Raw genomic sequence first — 21,394 nt, 5'->3', positions numbered from 1 at the left:
GTAGGGTATAGTTTTCTTAGAGACCCTCAGGCAGTCAAAATGACCCTATCCCAACTCTACCTCCAACTCTACCTTCCTCATCATTCCTTTCTTCCCACCACAAGACGTACAAAATCCCCTACACCATTTCAAGGATAAATTTCCATACATATGTTTCTATCTTTTCTCATTTCCTCTAAAACTATTCATTCACTATTCCTTGTCCAATAACAACTACCAATCCTTTCCTCCTCAGAGAAGAGAAAAAAAATGTATCCAGTAACACAACAACAAAAATAGCAAATAGTTAAGTCTGAGTAAAAGTTTATACTCATAAGATTAAACTAGATCACAATCTGCACATCTATATTATACATGTTCTTTTGTACATATGAAATATTATAAAACATTTTAATCAAACTGTATTAAATACTTTATAGAAAGTTTCCTTATTTTAATTCCTTCATTGTTATGAAAAATAAACCTAAAAATATGCACAAGTCAAATGATATTATAAATGCTCCAAAGAGGTTATGCCAGATCCCTTGACAATTAAAAGTAATTACAATTTTGCAATCTTTTCTATGTATTTTTGCCTTAATTCACAAACACAGTTTGATACAAAGATAATTAAGACACAGTCCCTGTATTACAAATACTGATATATAAGAGAACTAAAATGAGAACTAATACGATGTGAGAAGAGCTCCAGGAGAGGTAGGTACAGGACACAAAGGGAGTACAGAAGAGGGACATCTAACTCGATCTGAGGCTGGGGGCTTCCAAGAGGAGAAAGCAATGGAGCTGAGTCTTAATGAAGAGAAAAAGCTGGTCAGATGAATGAGAAGTGAAGGCAGCGGAGGCATGAGAGCTTGTAACATGTAAAAGCAGAGGGTGAGAAGCAAAGCAAATGGCAGGTCTGGTAGATGTTTGGTATGTCTGAACCACATGTTAAGTGTGAAGAAGTGGTGGCAAATGAGGCTGGAAAAGGAGGCATTAGCCAGTCATGAAGAGCCTTGCCCAATGTGCTACATAGAGTTTAGAAATTCCTGGAAGACAATTAGGAGTCTTTGAAGGACTTTTACGGAAGACAGTGATATGTTCGCATTTGTAGTTTAGAAATATAATTTAGGGCAATGTTGATATGTGATGAGGTTGAAAGAGGGAAGTAGTTTATAAGAGACCATCATAGGGGCGCCTGGGTGGCTCAGTCGGTTAGGCGGTCGACTTCGGCTCAGGTCATGATCTTGTGGTCCGTGAGTTCTAGCCCTGCGTCGGGCTCTGTGCTGACAGCTCAGAGCCTGGAGCCTGCTTCATATTCTGTGTCTCCCTCTCTCTGACCCTCCCCTGTTCATGCTCTGTCTCTCCCTGTCTCAAAAATAAATAAATGTTAAAAAAAAAAAAAATTAAAAAAAAAAAAAAAAGAGAGACCATCATAACCCAAATCATTAATTACAAGAGTCAAAACAAAAATCTTGGTACCAGAAAGGAGGTATATTCCAAGATTAAGAGATAACAATCTAGAATTTAGTTACTGACAATGTTGAGTGAGTGAAGAAGAAAAGTGAGTCTAGAATGACTAGATTTTCTGCATGAATCATGGTGCCATTCATCAAGCCAAGGAATGATGAAAAAGGATCAGGTTAAAGGATAAAGCTGTTGGGGATATCTGTACCTTAAAGTCTTACATGACATCAAGAGAGATTTAGATGCCCATTAAACAGTAAGAAATAAGGATGTGGGAATGAGAAGGCAGAGTTGGACCAGAGATAGAAACTTGGAATCAAGACTGTATGAGTGAGAGTTGCAACAATGGAGAGTAGAGGAAACCAAGGAAGGCTGTTTAGAGTAAGAAGAAGGCTACGGAGAAACCCCAAGAAGTATTGACATTTGGGGTGTCTGAGTGGCTCAGTTGGTTGTATGTCCAACTCGTGATTTTAGCTCAGGTCATTGTCTCAATTTTGTGATTTCGAGCCACACAAGGGTTCTGAGCTGACAGGGTGGAGCTTGCTTGAGATTCTCCCTCTTTCTCTGCCTCTCCCCCACTCGTACTCCCTCTGTCTCCATCAAAATAAATAAATAAACTTAAAAATTAAAGTATCAACATTTGAGCGACAGAGAAGAAAGGATTCTGAAAGAGATAGAGGAATAAATTAGTAGGTGTTAGATATCAAAAGATGTCTCTAGGTTTTTGTAAACATATGTATCTACCTTTAGATACAGTTTTTCTTAAATAAAGACCATGATCCCAAAGAAGGAGGGAGAAGAGGAAGTAAGGCTATAGTCTAAACCAAAATTCCACGAGCACTTACAAGCAAGTTTATTAAATTGATCTCTTACTTTTCAGTGGGACGAAGTTCACGGATAACGGCTAAGAGCTTCAACAGCACTTGGAGTTTTCCTGACTCTTCCTCGGTAAACATGAGAGGGTTGTAATCAGCAGGGAACACATTTACCAAGCCTTCATATAGACTCCTTTCTTCATTTTCATCCCACGTTGAGCTACATTCTTTTCCCTATTCAAAAGGATGATTGTTAACTGGCTCATGTTTATTTTGTTAACTGGGAGGGAAAGAAATGCTAAAATTATGGGGGGGAAAGTGAAGATTAATAGCCACCTGAAAAGACCAAGTAAACTATTACGTAAATCTTCATAGGTTACGATGTGATCATTTTTGAAAAAGGTAACATGCATCCTACTGAGTTCATTACAGAGCCATTCGATGCAGTCTCCTAGTGTAAGCGATCTTCACGCTACAAGGGCAGCATCACTGCCCACATGTTCCTTGGGAAGGGGAGGAGGGACAGCAGAGAAATAAGAGAGGAAACTACAGTACAGTGATACAACTGTTCTCTCCAAAACCCTAAGATCTCTCATCACTGATACATCCTTTCTTCTCTTCTTTCCTTCCCTCTGCTATTACTTCTCTTTCCTGATTTGTGGGCTTCACACAGCACCTCCCAGGTTATACTCAGAATCAAGCATAAGAGTTTACTCACTCTTATGAGCAATTTCTCGTAGCTATTTCTTCCACAAGAAGGAATAATTCTGCCATATGTTAACAGAAATTTATTCTTACTTATATTTTTGTTTACATTACCAATGGTTTTTAGAATACTTTTATTCCAAAGTGATTATCAGCACCTTTGAAATTCTTTTTCCAAAAGTGCCTAGATGACATGTGAATACTTAACTAAAAATATACTTATTAATAACTACAGCACTTTTTAGGTTAAATTTCTGAGACTGGCTGGTCTCCACACTTTGTTCCACATTTACCAGATTTATCACTGTTTTTAAAACTTTGTTCAGTCTACTCCACCTGCCTGGAATGTTTCCTCATTTTTCTGTCCAATTATCCCAATCCTATAGATACTTAAGGACCCAATGTAAATTCCATTTGATTATTTATAGCTCTTTTTTGGGTGGCAAAGGGGGCACTGAGTCTTAACCTTTATGGTTACAAAATACAGTTCAGCTTTGACCTTAGTTAATTGAGAAGTTAACTATATACTTTATTATACTTCCCTATGTTTTCATGGGTGTTGTGTTCCCTCTTTAATAATTCCAGAAACACTTAAAGGCAGTGAATCCTGCAGTGTAAGATGCTAGGCACAAAGTACATTTGGCTTATTTCCAAAATATAATAATAGTTGGGTAAAGTTGCTTGATTAAAAATACCTGGAAACCTAAGATACTAATATCACTGGAATATACAAGGGGAAAGAGATGGTTGCTGGCTGCTTCAGCTTAGGTCTGCTAAGATGCCTATACCTTGGAGAGGTCATCAAAAGACCACAGACCCAGGATCTAGTCCACAGCTTTTCACATTCAGAAACTGAGTAAGTTTAAGCTCTAGGCAAATGAGCCATACTAATCAAATTAAGAAACAAAGTCAGAATATAAATTTATTGACCTTCAAAGGAGACTTGCCTATTTAAACCAAGTGGCCTATACATTCTGTCACATGAAACCACAAGGGAAGCCAAATCATTAGCATAAAGTTGTCTGGTGAATATTAAATAAAAATACAAGGGAAATGGTGATCTTATGGCACAAGTTCTTAGCCAGGAACATGTAATCAGAATCACTTGGGGAGTCACTTTTTCCAAATCCTCATACTTGGGTTCTACTCTCAGAGTTTCTGAATCAGTCCATAGGTGTTGAGGTCTGGACAAATGGAGTTTTAAAAGCTTTCCAGATTATAATGCATAATACCCCTAATTAAGAATCAACTAATAGATATCTTCATTCTGTGACAGCCTGATAAATCACCTCCATCACAGGGGAGTTTACCAGTTAGACTTCTCATATCAGCCAATCATGGCATTCACTCTTCTGACTCTCTGTAGCCTTTGGTTATCAGTTACACTTCTTTTGGTTATATTCCATTCACATTTCCTGAAAAGAAACCCATCACCTTGACTGAACTTGGGAAAAAAACCTAGTTTCAACAGGAATACCTTTATAAAAAAAACTCTGCTTAAAGGTTGTTTATACATGTGGAAGACTCATTTCAGCCACTTTCTATTGATCCTCATTTGCTATGATGTTAGAGGAAAGGCTTTACCAAACAAGACTCAGATTGTAAGTTATGCACCCTCTTTGAAGCTTGTGGTATCCTGTGCCTATTACTAGTTAACTGGTGCATTCTGGGCTATGAAAAATCTACCTTTTAAGGAAGAATTTTTGGCTTCTATTTTTGCTGGGCACCATGCCCAAAGGGTTTAATTTTTATCACTGTATATAAAATCTGTTTCTTAAAAAGTTGATTAATAAATTGTTATAATCCTGCTTACTGCAGAGTTACAGAAAGCTGACTTCTCCTATGATAAACTATGTAAATATAACTCATTGAAGGATAAACTTGAAGAATTCTGGTAGAACACTCCATTTTCCAAGTATATAACTAATGACCTCAAGCGTGATGCAGCATCCATGGGTTTTCTTTCGTTTTGTTTGTAAATTATGATTTTACTGTTTAAAGAAAAAATAAAAGAATAAAAACTGTTCCAAAACAGTGTTAAGAATGAGCTGGGGATAATAGAGTTTTCATAGTTATTGTGTAATTTCTATGGTCAGGCATTCTGCTAGGTTGTTTCCATGCTATTTCATCAAGTTGCCACAGGAACTTGATGAAATAGTATGTTCATAGGAAGTTATTATTGTCTCTTCTTTGGAAATAAGAAAAATAAAGGCCCGCAGATGGAACTTGACCATGGTTAAATTTGCCCTTAAAGGGGCACCTGGGTGGCTCAGTCAGTTAAGCATCTGACTTCTGCTCAGGTCATGATCTCACAGTTCATGGCTTCGAGGCCCACATCCAGCTTTGCGCTGACAGCACAAAGCCTGCTTCAGATTCTCTGTCTCCCTCTCTTCCCCTCCCCAGCTCATGAAAAATAAAAACTTTTTTTTTAATTTTTAATAAAAATTTGCCCTTAAAGAACTGGTAAGCGGTAGAATAGGAACTGATACCCAGTTCTAACTCCAAAACAGAAAACTCTCACTATACTCTAAACTGCCTTAGGTTTATTAAATATCCAAATGGTTAGTTCAACTATATAATCATTAAAAATCATACTTGGAGAAGGTATCTAATTGGGAAAATGCTCTCTATTTAGTGGAAAAAAAGTAGATTTTAAAATAATAAGCATAACATCATTAAAATTAAGTTTCTCTAGAACTAGATTATATATACGTATCTTTGGTCCCTGTTTCCTCACAAAAAAAAAAAAAAAGTGGGGACGGTAATAACAATACTTATTCCACAATTTTGTAAAGAATAAACAAAATAATGCTAGAAAAACATTTAGTGTTGGGTACATTTATATGCTTAATAAGTTTTGGCTAAGATTATTAATATCGAAATATGGGGTTTTTTTTCTGGCTAGAGAGCTTTATTTCTTTATAATAAATTCCTAAAAGTATTGCTAGGCCACAAAATACATACAGTTTTAAAGCTTTGGTACACATTGCCAACTATCTTTCAGTTACACCAATTCACAGTCTAATCATAGGACTTTAATTTTCTTCTGGTTTTCTGAGTTTTATAAATTTCATACAATATGTATCATATATTACTTTTATAATGGGAAAAAACTAAATTATTTTCAATGATAAATTTTCTATTTGTTTGCACCAAACAAAACTGATTGGCTACATATATATAAAATAGGAAGGAGGACCACAGCAAAGTATTAGTTAGACAAGATACCAAAGGGCATGGGGCAAACTCTAGAAGGCAGTGCCTCACATCCATTTCACCCCTTGTTCAGTCCTATATGTATGGACATGTTCTGAACAAATAGAAGCTAGATAAGCTGTACAGATGAAACATATAGGAGAGGCTAGAGAGCTTCTCGAAAACCCACAAATGCAACCCCTGGGGTTGGCCCAATTTGCCCTCTTAGACTCACATGACACAGAACCCTTAGCTCACATCTCTGACACAGTCTCAGATACTACTTACCTTTATAGAGTTGAACAAAAGGCAGGGGTGATTGCACAGCTTTTTAAGAGCTCCTATACATATTAGATGAGGACTATTTCCTAACAACCCTTGAAGGCAGAATCTGACAGCCTGAGAATTCAACAGCTTTCGATAAAGCTCAATCTGTAGTGCTCCTGGTCGGCAAAAGACTACATTCTCTATTTTAGGTGGAAGATACTTATTTATGACTTCTTGGGTTCTTCTAAGGATAAAGAGTCCAGTGAGGCAAGTAAGTTCAGCTGCTCTTTTCTCTCCTAACTCCTTTTCTTCCTATGGAAAAATCGCAGACTTAAAAGTATTATAAACAAAGAATTATTGCAATTAAAAGGAACATTAAACACTTTATATCAATAAACCATTTACTAATTACATCCCTTCAGATTTTTTTTCTAACAGAATAAATTCAGTTTGAGTTTGGGATAGAAAAACCAATCATATTCTCTTTGTTCATTTTTTTTTTAATTTTAAATGTTTATTTATTTATTTTTGAGAGAGACAGAGCACAAGCAGGGGAGGGGCAGAGAGAGAGAGACACGGAATGGGAACCAGACTCCAGGCTCTGAGCTGTCAGCACAGAGCCCGATGCAGGGCTTGAACCCAAAAAAGATCATGACCTGAGCCCAAGTCAGGCTTAACCAACTGAGCCACCCAGATGACCCATCATCTCTTTAAATGTTCAGCATAACCATTTAACTAAATTAAGCCAGTCTCCTAATCTTTGTTTGGCTATTAGCACCGTTGAGAGCCATCAGCAATCAACAATCTACAAATTAAATTATTCTAAAAATAAGCTTTTATGTGAAGACTGTCATGGTACATAGTCTTAAAATCATCAACAAAGAACTAACTCGGCAAATTCTTGGAAGCAAATATTTTGACAAGTTATTGACCCTAAAATTAAACCTACAAGAAATTACTGGCACAAAGCACAGCTAATTCTTTCAAAATCATTACAACATTGTTCATTAGAAATGTTTGCTTCCAATTTGTTCGCTTCTTTTTGTTTGTGTCAAAGTTTTTACCACCGTACTTTTTTAAGTCAAAACACAGTATGATTGAAATATAAGCTTAAATTCTTTTTTTGAGCATACATAACTTCACAGTGAAGCTTAAAATAATATCCCATATGTATATATTCATTTCTATATAAGTCATAAAAAATTCCCCTCACATTTTAAAACTATTTTCAATTTTTATTACAAAAGAAATAGGTTCCCTGAAGAAAAGTCAGAAAATAGTTATGCAAAACTAAAACTGAAACCAAGTTTAATCAATCAGAAACAACCACTACTGTCAACACTTTTATGTATATCTTCCAAGTCTTTTTCCTTTATATTAGCATATAAATGTATTTAACATTTTACTTTTATTTGTAACAAAAACAGGATCTTTATAGTTGAAGCTTCATGGGAACAAGGCGCCATTCAGTTTGGCTTTTCACTGTATTCCCTAGTATTTAACACTTTACATTTGGCCCACTTTAGATGTTTAACATGTAGGTGTTGGGTACATAAATGACTGTGATTTTATTTTTAAATAATATATGATTAACATTTTCCATGCTAATAAATATATTCATAAGCTATTATTGTGTATCATTCCTGGTTCATGGGAAATGTTCAATAAATATTTACTAATTATCATTTTATTAATTCTGAGATGTATTTTTTTATACTTTAACTTCTCTCATATAGGATGCTTTTTTAAATTTGTTTTTAATGCTTCTTTTGAGAGAAAGGAAGAGAGAGAGTGGGGAAGGGGCAGAGAGAGATGGAGACAGAGGATCCTAAGTGGGCTCTGTGCTGACAGCAGAGAGCCCGATGTGGGGCTCAAACTGTGAGATCATGACCTGAACCAAAATCGGAACTTAACCGACTGAGCCCAATGACTTCTTAAACTATATTTATTAGCATGTTTTCCTTAGTGGTTCATAAAATAACGATGCACCTTACAATTGGTATTATTTTAGATTCAATGAAATACATTGTGTAAACAACATGCAGACTCTGCTTTAACCATTTTCCTACCTTTAGAAATGTCTGTTTCCAATTAGTTTGTTTCCTTTAGTTTCAGAATTTTCTACTCTTAGAGCTAAATCTTTAAGCACATGTATGATTATTTCTTTATAATAAATTCCTAAAAGTGGTATTGCCGCACCACAAAATATGCACAATTTTAAAGCTTTTGATACATAATACCAAACTATTCTCCAATTATATACCAATTTACATTCCAACCAATAGACAACAGTACTCTCATCTATACTTGCTATTACTATGTAAATCGAACCAACTAAAACACCAATAGAAGAGTGAGGCACCTGGGCGGCTCAGTCAGTTGAGCATCCAACTTCGGCTCAGGTCATGATCTCATGAGTTCATGAGTTCAAGCCTCACATCGGGCTCACTGCTGTTGGCGCAAAGCCTGCTTCGGATCCCTCTCTCTGCCCTTCCCCCACTTTTGCACTCTCAAAAATAAATAAAACATCCTGGGGCGCCTGGGTAGTTCAGTCAATTAAGTGTATGACTTTCGGCTCAGGTCATGATCCGAGTTGGATCAGAGTTGAAGCCCCACATCAGGCTCTCTGCTGTCAGCATGGAACCTGCTTCGGATCCCCCAACCCCACCTCTCTTTGCCCCTCCCCCACTTGTGTGTGCATGTGCACTCTCTCTCTCTCTCAAAAATAAACATTTAGAAGATAAGTAAATAAAACATTTTTAAAAAAATTTTTAATGTTTTCTTTATTTTTGAGACAGAGAGACAGAGCATGAGTGGGAGAGGAGCAGAGGGTGAGGGAAGCACAGAATCCAAAGCAGGCTCCAGGCTCTGAGCTGTTGGCACAGAGCCCAAGGTGGGGCACAAATCCACGAACTGACAGATCACGGCCTGAGCCAAAGTTGGTCACTTAACCAACTGAGCCACCCAGGCACCTCCATAAATAAGACATTTTTTTTTGAAGTTATTTTATGGTTACTTTAGTTTACTTTCGTCAATATCAGTAAAAATGAATATTTTTATATGTTTACTGTCAATTACAATTCTTTGTGAAGTGCCTATTTATGATTTTTTTAATGTGATATTATTCTCTAGAATAAAGAATGCAGGAAGAGTTGAAGAATTATGGAAAAATAAAGAATTCACTAATTTAATTTTTCCTGAATTAAAACATTGCCCAAGTTGTGGATGACTTTCCTGAACATAGTCTTTTTTTTTAAACCTATTTATTAATGTAAATTATACCTCAGAAGCAGAAGGTTGTCTCGATAAAATGATGGGTTCTTCATATATTTTTCTATAAGATGACAAAGAGCCTAATATTCCTGGATTTACAAAATCAACTAATGCAAAAAATTCTTGAAGATCATTCTGAACTGGAGTACCTAAGAGAAACAAAAGTGATGAAAGGTCAAGTTTGTGTTTTACAGTCACAGGTTATTTGTAGAAATTTGTACTCTCTTCCCTAACAAAACTAAACTAAAGGCTTTAGACATGAGAAAGAGCAGCCAACTCCAAGTGAACAAAAAATATTAAGAACCATATAAATTTTTAACTCTGGTTTTAACTTCAGCATAGTGGCTGTGTCCAGGCTCTGGAGTCTGACTAGCCTGGGATCAAATCCCACCTGCATCATTTACTCTGAGTGACCCTAAGCAAGTTACATACCTCAGTTTACTTCTAGAAAATGGGGATAATAATAGTAGCTCCTAGGATTGTCAGGATCAAATTAGTTAATCCATATACTAAGAACAGTGCCTAAAGCACAATAAATGTTCCATAACTGTTAGTGATCCTTAATATTATAACAGTGTGACTCTGGACAAGATTCTTGAGCTCTTTAAGTTAAATTCAGCATTTTTTCACTTATAAAACTGGGAAGTTAACAATTTCCCAATGGTATTACAACAAAAAGTAGAGATACTGTATGCACATTGTAGCACAGTGCCTGACATTTAGTAAATACTCAGTGAATGACACCTATAATTATTACCTTTCAAAGTTTTCAGATCAAATTGAGATCTTCACTAATCTTAAAGGTTAACACAAATATACCCTGCATAAATTACATACTCAAAAACTTTTGGCTAACTAATTTTCAAAGAAACATTAGCATGTTTCAATAATTATATCCAAAAAACATGTAGGGGTGCCTGGGTGTAGCTCAGTCGGTTAGGCATCCGACTTCAGCTCAGATCATGATCTCATGGTTCATGAGTTCGAGACTCGCATAGGGCTCTGCGCTGACAGCTCAGAGCCTGGAGACTGCTTTCAGATTGTGTCTCCCTCTCTCTGCCCCTTCCCCAACCCATGCTCTCGTGCGCGATCTCTTTCTCACTCTCTCTCTCAAAAAACAAACAAAAAAACCCCCATGTAAATCAGCAAAGTCCTACAGTATAATTTCAGATGACATTCAAATAACAGACTAGAAAAGGTTGTCCAAAAATATATGTAAGAAGCATATAAAAATGCACTTATTGGGGCGCCTGGGTGGCGCAGTCGGTTAAGCGTCCGACTTCAGCCAGGTCACGATCTCGCGGTCCGTGAGTTCGAGCCCCGCGTCAGGCTCTGGGCTGATGGCTCAGAGCCTGGAGCCTGTTTCCGATTCTGTGTCTCCCTCTCTCTCTGCCCCTCCCCCGTTCATGCTCTGTCTCTCTCTGTCCCAAAAATAAATTAAAAAACGTTGAAAAAAAAATAGATTATGATATTTATGTTGGTATGCATTTTGTTAAGCCTTTAAATAAATATCCATGACAATGACTAAAAAAGGCAGAATCAAGGGCACCTGGATGGCTCAGTCGGTAGAGCATTTAACTCTTGATCTCGGGGTCATGAGTTTGAGCCCCATGTTGGGGGCAGAGCTTACTTAATCAAAAACAATTTTTTTTAAGATAGGCAGAATGAGAAAAGCAAGCAAGTAAGAAGGGAAACAAAGGTATAAGGATCCTTGTGGTTGACTTCCAGACATCCAACCCTGGCTAACTAATCCAAGCCATTCATGATAGTCGGATCCCATTTGCCAATGATAGCTGCAGGAAAGGATTTATGTCTTTTGACTGGGTTCTCCAGGAGCAGAGCCCGAGACAGGGATTTGGCTGTACAACATGTATGGAGGGAGTGCTCTGAGGAGAAAGAGAATAATAGAATCAGAGAATACGAGGGGAAGAAACTAAGCAAGGATGGCCTCCTTGCTTGAGATAAATTATAGCAATCCTCAGAGCATAAATTGTGCTATAAAGCCTAAAGCTATAAAGCTATAGGTCCTGAAATTACCCTAAGGCAAGGGCTCTGGCATTTTTCACTTACCTCTATGAGTCAATCATTGACCAAGATGCAGAGGAGAGTGGAGGCTCTCATTCAAACAAGGATAATTCTCCAGAAATTGGAAGGGCCACACAAGGCCAAAGTAAGGTGTGGGAGGAAAGCTACATTGAGCTATTCAGGCCTGATTCTAGTCTAGGCTAAAAACGAATGAGTAGAAAAAGATTCCTGTATTTACATATGGGCCACCCCCCTTTCCAGACAGTCTGGGCCAGCAAGTTTGGCCAGCAATAAATTATGCATGCAGCATATACATATATAAACAATGGATACTTAGGCATTAGGCATTTACCATGTGTCAGGTAGTCTTTAAATAACTTTACATGAATTAACTCCTTTGACCTTTACAATAACTCTACAAAGTAGATGGTATTATTATTCCTTATTTCACAGATAAGGAAACTGAGGCACAGAGAAGTTAAATAACTTGCCCAAAGTTGCACAGCTATAAATAGCAGACTTAGGAACCATGAAGAGACAATGCAGACCTATCTCCTACATTCTTTATCATGATAGCATTGTTTATTCTTCAAAAACTCCAAAATCTAAGTGGCGGAAAATTACATAGGGATTTGAAAATTCAGAATCCTACCAAGACTTAATTACCATAGGTTTATTAGTATGAATTCCATCCAGCACCACCAATTCTTTGGATGCCAAGCATATTACAAATCCTTTATGATAAGTAGGGAAAAATTCCATCAAGTCTTCCCCAAAGTAAATACTGACCAGTTAGAATTATTCTTTTCTCACAAGAAAGGCTAATGAGGGCTGTAGTTGTCTTAATGGCACTATTCTTCAAACGATGCCCTTCATCACAGATTAGAAGATCAAATTTAACATTCTTAATTTGATCCAAGGAACGAAGTAACATTTCATAACTGATGATAAGAACAGAATAAAATGGAGATTTGATGAATTCTTCTACTTTGTGGTCCTAAAAAAAAAAAAAAAAAAAGACAGTATTTAACAAATCATGGGCTAAAACTGTAAAATCAAATTCAAGCAGCATATTCCTGACAGACATTAATTAGAATATGTGCACTCAAAACCAAATTGTAAGCCAAGATTCCATTTTTCTGCAAAGGAGTTGCAGAGTTACAATACACTTGAAAAACTACCATATAGACAGTGAAAACTTCAGTGCTGATTTGAAAATCACAGAGATATAATGGGGCACCTGGGTGGCTCAGCTGGTTAAGCGTCCGACTTAAGCTCAAGTCATGATCTCACAGTGGGTTCAAGCCCCAGGTTAGGATCTGTGCTGACAGCTCAGAGCCTAGAGCCTGCTTCGGATTCTATGTTCCCTCTTTGAGCCCCTCACCAGCTCACACTGTCTCTTTCTCCCAAAAGTAAATAAACATTTAAAAAAAAAATTAAGGGGGTGAATGGGTGGCTCAGTGAGTTAAGCGTCCGACTTTGGCTCAGGTCATAATCTCATGGTCCGTGAGTTTGAGCCCTGCATCAGGCTCTGTGCTGACAGCTCAGAGCCTGGAGCCTGCTTCAGACTCTGTCTCCCTCTCTCTCTGCCCCTCGCCCACTCACACTGTCTCTCTCTCTCTCTCTCAAAAATAAATAAATATTTAAAAATTTTTTTAAAACAAAAGAAAAAGAAGAAAAAAAAAAAAAAGCACAGAGATTTAGAAAATGACCAAGGCTAAACTGTGTTGAAAATCTCTTACCTGATCAACAGGAAATATCTTGATCCTTTCACTTCCTAGCCATTTTTGAAATTCTTTCTTCCAATTATTCACCAAGCTCCCAGGTGTGACAATAACTGTCTTCTTTATTACTGGCTTGCCTCCATAGGGTCCCTGACACTGTAGAGTCCAGATGAGTGAAATACATTGCAATGTTTTCCCTAAACCCATTTCATCAGCAAGAATAGCTCCACATCTGCCATTCACTCTGTTAGAAATAATTATACTTCTTTTAGTCACAATAGTTAAATATTTTATGCCCCTAATACTGTCACTTGTTAGTCAAAAAATCAGAAACTGATAGTTTTGTAATTAGGACAAACTCTACCCCCTTCTAAATCCTTTTTCTAGGATTTCATGCATCTGATTTACAACATATCTTTTGCATCTTTGATAATTTGTAATTTTATTCATTACATATTTACTGTCAACTAAATTACTAAAACAAATCTGAAATTCGACAGTTGAATCTAAATCATGTGATATTATCATACATATATATTTAGAGAAACTAGAAATGAATCCCAATTTTATATATACATTTGAATAACTATAACTGTGCTTATCACTAACAGTTGAGCAATTTTTATCAGTTTCAGCATCAGTTATCAAAAGTTTAAAATATATTATAATCTTAACCAGAAAGATCAATAGAGCTGTATTTATGATTTTCAAGCAGTAAATGAACTCCTCAATCATATAGCTCCCTACACTATAAGAAAAAACACTAAATATTGATCTAATACATGTAACTTAGTAATAGACTTATCCTGCGGACCTACTCAGTTAATACAAATTAAAATTAAATATAATAAAGAATATTAAGTGGAATGTTTATATCACTTCATAGCTTTTAAAGCTCTTCACATATATACATATATATACATATATACATATATATGTATATACATGTTATAAAATCAAAAGAATTAAGGATAGTACCAAAATAAGTATGGTTTTGTCTTTCTCTGACTTATTTCACTTAGCATAACACTCTAGTTCCAACCATGTCATTGCAAATGGCAAGATTTCATTTTTTTATGGCTAATATTCCATTGTGTGTGTGTATATATATATATATATATATATATACATATATATATATATACACACATCTATCTTCTTTATCCATTCACAGTCAATGGACTCTTTCCATAATTTGGCTATTGTAGATAATGCTGCTATAAGCATTGGGGTGCATATATCCCTTTGAATTAGTATTTTTGTATTCTTTGGGTAAATAGCTAGTAATGCAATTGCTAGATCATAGGGTAGATCGATTTTTAGCTTTTCGAGGAATCTCCATACTGTTTGCCAGAGTGCCTGCACCAGTTTGCATTCCCACCAACATTGTAAGAGGGTTCTCCTTTCTGGGGCGCCTGGGTGGCTCAGTCGGTTAAGTGTCCGACTTCAGCTCAGGTCACGATCTCGCGGTCGGGGAGTTCCAGCCCCGCGTCGGGCTCTGGGCTGATGGCTCGGAGCCTGGAGCCTGCTTCCGATTCTGTGCCTCCCTCTCTCTCTGCCCCTCCCCCGTTCATGCTCTGTCTCTGTCTCAAAAATAAATAAACGTTAAAAAAAAAAAAAAAAAAAAAAAAAAAAAGGATGCTACAGTTCTTTACCAGAAAACTCCATTTTAAAGGAAATGAGGGAGATTCCTTTTTTGGGGATGGTACCTGGGTGACTCAGATGACTAAAATCCAGTTCTTTTTTTTTTTTAGAATACAATTTTTGATGTCTGCTCAGGTCATGATCTTACAGTTCATGAAATCAAGCCCTGAATCTGCATAGGGCTGTGCACTGACAGCACCGAGCCCGCTTGGGATTTTCTCTCTCCCTCTCTCTCTGCCCCTTCCCTGCTTACACTCTCTCTCTCAAAATAAATAAATAAATAAATAAATAAATAAATAAATAAATAAATAAATAAATAATAAATATTTAAAAGGGAGTGGGGAAGACTTTTTTTTTTAAGTAGAAGTGAGATAAGAAGAAAATCTTTTTTCAAAAGTCTCATAAGCAGAATTAACAGCTACTTCAATTTTGCCCTCATAAGCCTTTCTCATACTAGTGAGCTCTTATTGTACCACATTAAGGTTGACTATATTTACCTATTTCTTCAAATACCTTAAAAACTACTTAAGGATAGGACCCATGGTTCTGACTCCTGTATGCCCAGCTCCTAGCAAGATATCTGGCACATGGGATTCCATCAAGAACCACTTTTGGAATAAATGCACACATTAAGCATAATTCATGATATATTGAGACTCATTTTATCAGACTTTTTCTAGAAAACCATTATGTTACAGGTTAAATCAAAAGTCAGAATAAACAAATTATTTTCCTACCTCATTCCCATTACACATTCATATAGGAATAGGATCCCTTCTTTTTGATGTGGTCGAAGATGATATACCAGGTAAGGATCTATTACTACATCCACAATAGGAGAACAGTTCTTATTGAACATCCACTGGTGATTATTGTCTGGTCGTGACATTACAAGAGAATCTTAAGAAAAAGATGATAGTTTACCTATTAATGTGTTGCAATTTCACTTTGTCAGCAACTACATTATCTTGCTTTAATTACTCCTAACTTAGAACTGTTTGCCATCCTTTGTGGCAAAAAAGTTGAAGTTTAGTAACAGTGATACTAAGCAAGAGTGGAAAATTAAAAAATAAAACCTCATGCCTTATCAATATAAGATTTCAGGCAGAGAATTTCAAAGGGCTTTCCAAACTTCATACGCCCCAAAGTACTTCAAAACCACTGAAATTGGGGCACCTGGGTGGCTCAGCAGGTTATGTGCTTAACTCTTAATCTCAGCTCAGGTCATGATCTCATGGTTTATGAACTCCAGCCTGGCCATTGGGCTCTATGCTAACAGTTCAGAGCATACTTGGGATTCTCGCTCTCTCTTTCTCTGCCTCTCCCCTGCTTGCACTCATTCATATATACTCTCTCTCTCTCTTTCTCACTCTCTCAAAGAGAGACAGAGAGCAGAGCATGAGCATGGAAGGGGCAGAGACAGGGGGAGACACAAAATCCAAAGCAGGATCCAGGTTCCAAGCTGTCAGAACAGGGCCCGGCACAGGGCTCGAACCCACAAACCATGAGATCATGACTTGAGCCAAAGTCAGATGTCTAACCAACTTAGCCACCCAGGGACCCCACAAACTAAATAAACAAAAAAAAAAACACTAAAATTCACTACTGTTTAATAAAGTATTCAGTAAGCCACACATTTAATAGCTCAGTATTCAGAGCAAAGAGAACGATTTCCAACTAAAAGCACAGGTTGGAATTTTGCCAAGTTGCACTTGCAAATGATCACAGCTTCTTATTTTGGAAAGGCACCCCAAATTTAACATAAAGGCTCCCATTATTTTCACTTCTGTACACACTAACAATGACTATTACTTCTTCTATTAACCAGAAGAACTGAGAAAGGATGACAAATTTTCCATTGACTTCACCATCATTATTTGCTTCAAGTTAATTACTACGTTCATGAATGTCAAATTCATTTATCTTTGCAAAGCAGCAAATAAAAGCAACCATCGAATAATAATGTAATTCTTTAGATATATGCTAATACAGTTTAAGATTTATTAAAATACCACCAAAAAATACAAACTCAAATATAACTAGAAAGCAGGTCTCAATTAATCTAAAGTCAGGTAATAAATTCATCAAAATTATTTTTGGGATATATTTATATGTCTGCATCATGGTTAAAAAATGAAATAGATTTTGGGGCGCCTGGGTGGCTCAGTTGGTTGGGCGTCCAGCTTCGGCTCAGGTCATGATCTCACCATCCATGAGTTCAAGCCCCACATCAGGCTCTGTGCTGACAGCTCAGAGCCTGGAGCCTGCCTCGGGTTCTGTGTCTCCCTCTCTCTCTGGCCCTCCCCTGTTCATGCTCCATCTCTCTCTGTCTCAAAAATAAATAAACATTAAAAAAAATGAAATAGATTTTTTAAATAAACAAAAAGAAAAAGAGAACAGAAAGGAGAAGGGGAGATAAAGAAAACAGGTTCTAGTAGATTAAAACAATATCCAGCAATGCAGAAATATGCAGTCACAGGAATGAGAGTCTGGTCATGTCTACCATTAGTGATTACCCAGAGGAAAGTTTTCTGTGGATCTTCCTAGATTTCTGAGCAACTAAAAGGAACTCCCATTTCTGAGGTCAATTCCTGGCAGGCAGAGGATTAGTAAGTGAAAATGGAAAACTTAGCTCTTGGCTTTCCTCTATATTCCAGTAGCAGAGCAAGAGTATATTCCTTGTGGATTTCTAACCAAGAAATGGCCCCATTTTTTCTCTTGTGAAAAGCACAAAGGGGAAAAAAGAGAAGAGGTGAGGATAATACAAAGGGGAAAAAAGAAAAGATAAGAGGGGAGGATAATACACTCAAGCAAGAAGGACCATAGGATCTAAGTCAACTAACAAAGCATCCATCTTCAGGAAAGATAAAACCTAAACCACCACAATAACAGGACACCAGTTCAAATTTTAAGATGCCTCTCTCTACCTTCACAATAATGAGGCACCCCTTAATGCTAACAAAATCTTTCATGCTTTCATTTTAAGTCTACAACCTAGTTCTACCCTTGGCAAGATAAATAAATGAGAATCATTAACACAAAGGGCTTTTATTATATTATACACACACACACACATACATACATACATGTACACATATATATGTTATCACAATAAAATTTTTCATTCAGTCAACAAATATTTATTGTACATGGTATATAGCAGACACTCTACGTCTTTATGGTAGTGATTAGAACCCACAATGTAGACTTGAGGAGACACAGCCATTGGTGAGACAAGTGACTGCCCCAAGAGGACAAAGAACCAGTTAGTTCAGTGGGAAAATGGGACTCTAACTCAGATCTTTAAGTAAGCACATTATTCTTTTTGGTTCCCCACATCCCTCTATTATGTAATAGGAAGGCAGAGAGAAAGAATAAAAGAGAAGGAAGCCTATTGAAAGAGCTGGTGGGACAGATAAAATATTTGGATAAAAGATAAAACAAAAGCAGAAGCTTCCATTTTCTTTCAATTAAGTCTCAGGTAAGCTCATATAGAGCTAGGAATTTTTAATTTGGGGGTTTATCCCAAATATGTCAATAGTTCTTTGAATTTAGGCAAGTCGGTTCATCTTTCTGGGCCTTACTTTCTTCAAATGTAAAGGGAAGAGACTGATCTCAACAGTCCCTTTATTTCAAAAATTCTATTTCTATAATACTTGCAAAAAATACTTAATTATGTTGCTTTATGTACTTTTTATTTTACCACTACTATGAAGGCAACCTACTTGATACCTCAAATTCGACATCTACTACTGCTTTACAATCCAAATTTATTTGTCTGTCTTCTCAACAAATGAGAAGATCTCTGATGACAGTTTACACTGCAAAAAAAGGCACTGAAGAAATCCCTGTTAAGTAAACAATCAAAAAACAGGTGAGGTTTTATTTTTAATATTATTTTTAAATTAGACTCATTAATATTAAAATTAAATCATTAAATTTAATGATTGTAAGTAAAATTTAAGTTATTTACATGACATCTCATCATTCAATATTTTAATACATTAGTGGATGTGATCAAAACATACAGTTGTCAAAAGAGAAGTATAAACATAATCCTGACTCATGAATTGACTAATTTCTTCTTGCTGAAATATCAGATATTATTCAAAATCATATACATGTATGATGTGTATATACATCTCCAATTTGTATATTTTTCCTTCAACACAAGTATTCTTCACTACTGTATTCTTAGAATTAGGCATTTATTTATAAAATGATTCCCAAACTATATTGTTATATAGCTTCAACATTATTCCTTATGTCAGTTGTACACCTGAAGAATAATATATACTTTCACCTGAAAATTTTAAACAAAACTTAAACTTTAAATTCACATGCCAATATCTTTTGACAGTAAAAACAGAATATTCAAATTATTTTTTACACCTTACTTTGTGCATGTGGGTCATGACGTGGTTTACAATCTTGGAAACCGTTTGGTCTATTTTCCTTTGAACTTGGTTTACAAACACTTTTGAAGGGGTTAGAGCAACACTTCTTGGCAGCCTGAGAAGAACTTGAGATAGCAAGGCTTCCTCCTCCAAGTTGAAAACATCTGCCACTGTTGAAATCATCTGGAGAGATTATGCCCATGACTTCTACTTCTTTTCCACCAATCATCACTCTGTGGCCCTCTTCAATCTTTTCAAGCTCTTTGAATTTATATGCAAGGCCTTTAAATTGAGAAGGGAGTGTGTGAATTTAATTTACTGACCCTCTAAGATGACATAATTAGTGATACCATAGTCACCTTCCCATAACTGTACAAAATGAAAACTGTACTTTGAATGCAAACAGCCTTGTATAACCAAGGAGCAGAATGAAAACATACTTTATCATTTTGGTTAAAAAAAACACAAAACACTAAAAGAATCAGAAGGAATAAATAACAAAGCTATAAAAATTAGCCAAGCTTTAGAGAAAGCAAGGCCTTTTTTAATTATTGAAAATATGGCTGGGGTACCTGGGTGACTCCGTTGGTTAAGTGTCCGACTTCAGCTCAGGTCATGATCTCACAGTTAGTGAGTTTGAGCCTCACATCAGGCTCTGTGCCGACAGCTCAGAGCCTGGAGCCTACTTTGGATTCTCTGTCTCCATTTCTCTCTGTCCCTTCCCTGCCCACACTCTGTATGTCTGTCTCTCGCTCTCAAAAATAAAAAAACGTTAAAAAAAAAATCTAAAGAAAATATAGCCAAGGGTGCCCTAGCTAGCTCAGTCAGTAGAGCATGAGACTCTTGATCTCAGGGTTGTAAGCTTGAGCCCCTCGATGAGTGTAGAGATCACTTAAAAAAATAAAATCTTAGGGGCACCTGTGTGGCTCAGTCGGTTAAGCTTCTGTCTTCGGCTCAGGTCATGATCTCACAGTTCATGAGTTCAAGCCCAGCATTGGGCTCACTGCTGTCAGTGCAGTACCTGCTTTGGATCATCGGTCCCCCTCTCTCTCTGCCCCTCCCCCACTCCTGCTCTCTCAAAAATAAACATTCTTAAAAAATAAAATAAAATCTTAAAAAAAAAAGAAAACATAACTTACTGTACTCACAGTTTTGCCATCTGTTGTCTGTTGAAAATCAAGCCAAGAAGAGTTTTGTAGGCTATATGGGACCTTCCCGTCTTGTGAATAAACTCGAGAAATACCACGGCATCTCTATTTCCACTTAGAAACAAGTGGAAATGTGGAAAACTAGCAATAAAAGCAACTGCTGCCACAATCAGTACTTTACTGTTCCACATGAGATAGCAAAGTAAAAACGTATTTGTGGCAAAAGGTCATTGATAGTCTAAGTTCTAGCTCTTGAATTAAAAAGTGGGGTATTTTATAATATCAAGCTTCTCTGAAGTATTAATTCAACATTTATTAAGTGTTGCCATATGCAAGGTGCTAATGAAATATAAATATGAGTAAGTCAGTCACAGTCTGCTCAAAATGAGCTCATTAACCAGATACATAGAGTGGTGGAATCTTAGACTCCTGTGCTTGCCTACATTAAATGTATAGTTACTGGGCCATTAAAAGAGGCAAGAACTGCATACCATAAATGTTTTTAAGTCTCTAAAAATGAAATAAAAGATTGTCACATTTTAGAAAACATGATAGGACCCTTTTAAATTAGCTATAAAGTGCTACAATTCACCCTATTAAAACTGGGCTAAACCTTACAGTCTGGGCCAAACAGTAGCCAATATATCTTCTTAAATTATTTATGATAGAACAATTTTTAATTTTAATGCTCTGATATAGGAAGAAATTACTTACCTGGTGTTCCTAAATGCAAAAGACCCATCCCTCCATTCCCC

General features: G+C 36.5%; 1 protein-coding gene across 6 annotated transcripts in view; it reads right to left on the bottom strand.

The window, feature by feature from the left end:
- The window catches only part of RAD54B (RAD54 homolog B), a 103,775-nt gene that overhangs the window by 24,409 nt on the left and 57,972 nt on the right, over positions 1 to 21,394 (bottom strand). For all 6 annotated transcript variants that reach the window (XM_045454206.1, XM_045454207.1, XM_045454205.1 and 3 more), the window contains 7 exons: positions 19,492 to 19,773; positions 15,832 to 15,994; positions 13,469 to 13,694; positions 12,516 to 12,723; positions 9,711 to 9,850; positions 6,450 to 6,740; positions 2,320 to 2,495 (listed from right to left, as the gene is read on the bottom strand). In XM_045454206.1, the coding sequence (XP_045310162.1) occupies positions 2,320 to 2,495; positions 6,450 to 6,740; positions 9,711 to 9,850; positions 12,516 to 12,723; positions 13,469 to 13,694; positions 15,832 to 15,994; positions 19,492 to 19,773 (1,486 nt within the window). The remainder of the gene's footprint in view (positions 1 to 2,319; positions 2,496 to 6,449; positions 6,741 to 9,710; positions 9,851 to 12,515; positions 12,724 to 13,468; positions 13,695 to 15,831; positions 15,995 to 19,491; positions 19,774 to 21,394) is intronic.

This window comes from Leopardus geoffroyi, chromosome C3 (assembly GCF_018350155.1).
Source record: "Leopardus geoffroyi isolate Oge1 chromosome C3, O.geoffroyi_Oge1_pat1.0, whole genome shotgun sequence".
Taxonomy (NCBI): domain Eukaryota; kingdom Metazoa; phylum Chordata; class Mammalia; order Carnivora; family Felidae; genus Leopardus; species Leopardus geoffroyi.
This window is presented reverse-complemented; position numbering and strand designations above follow the sequence as displayed.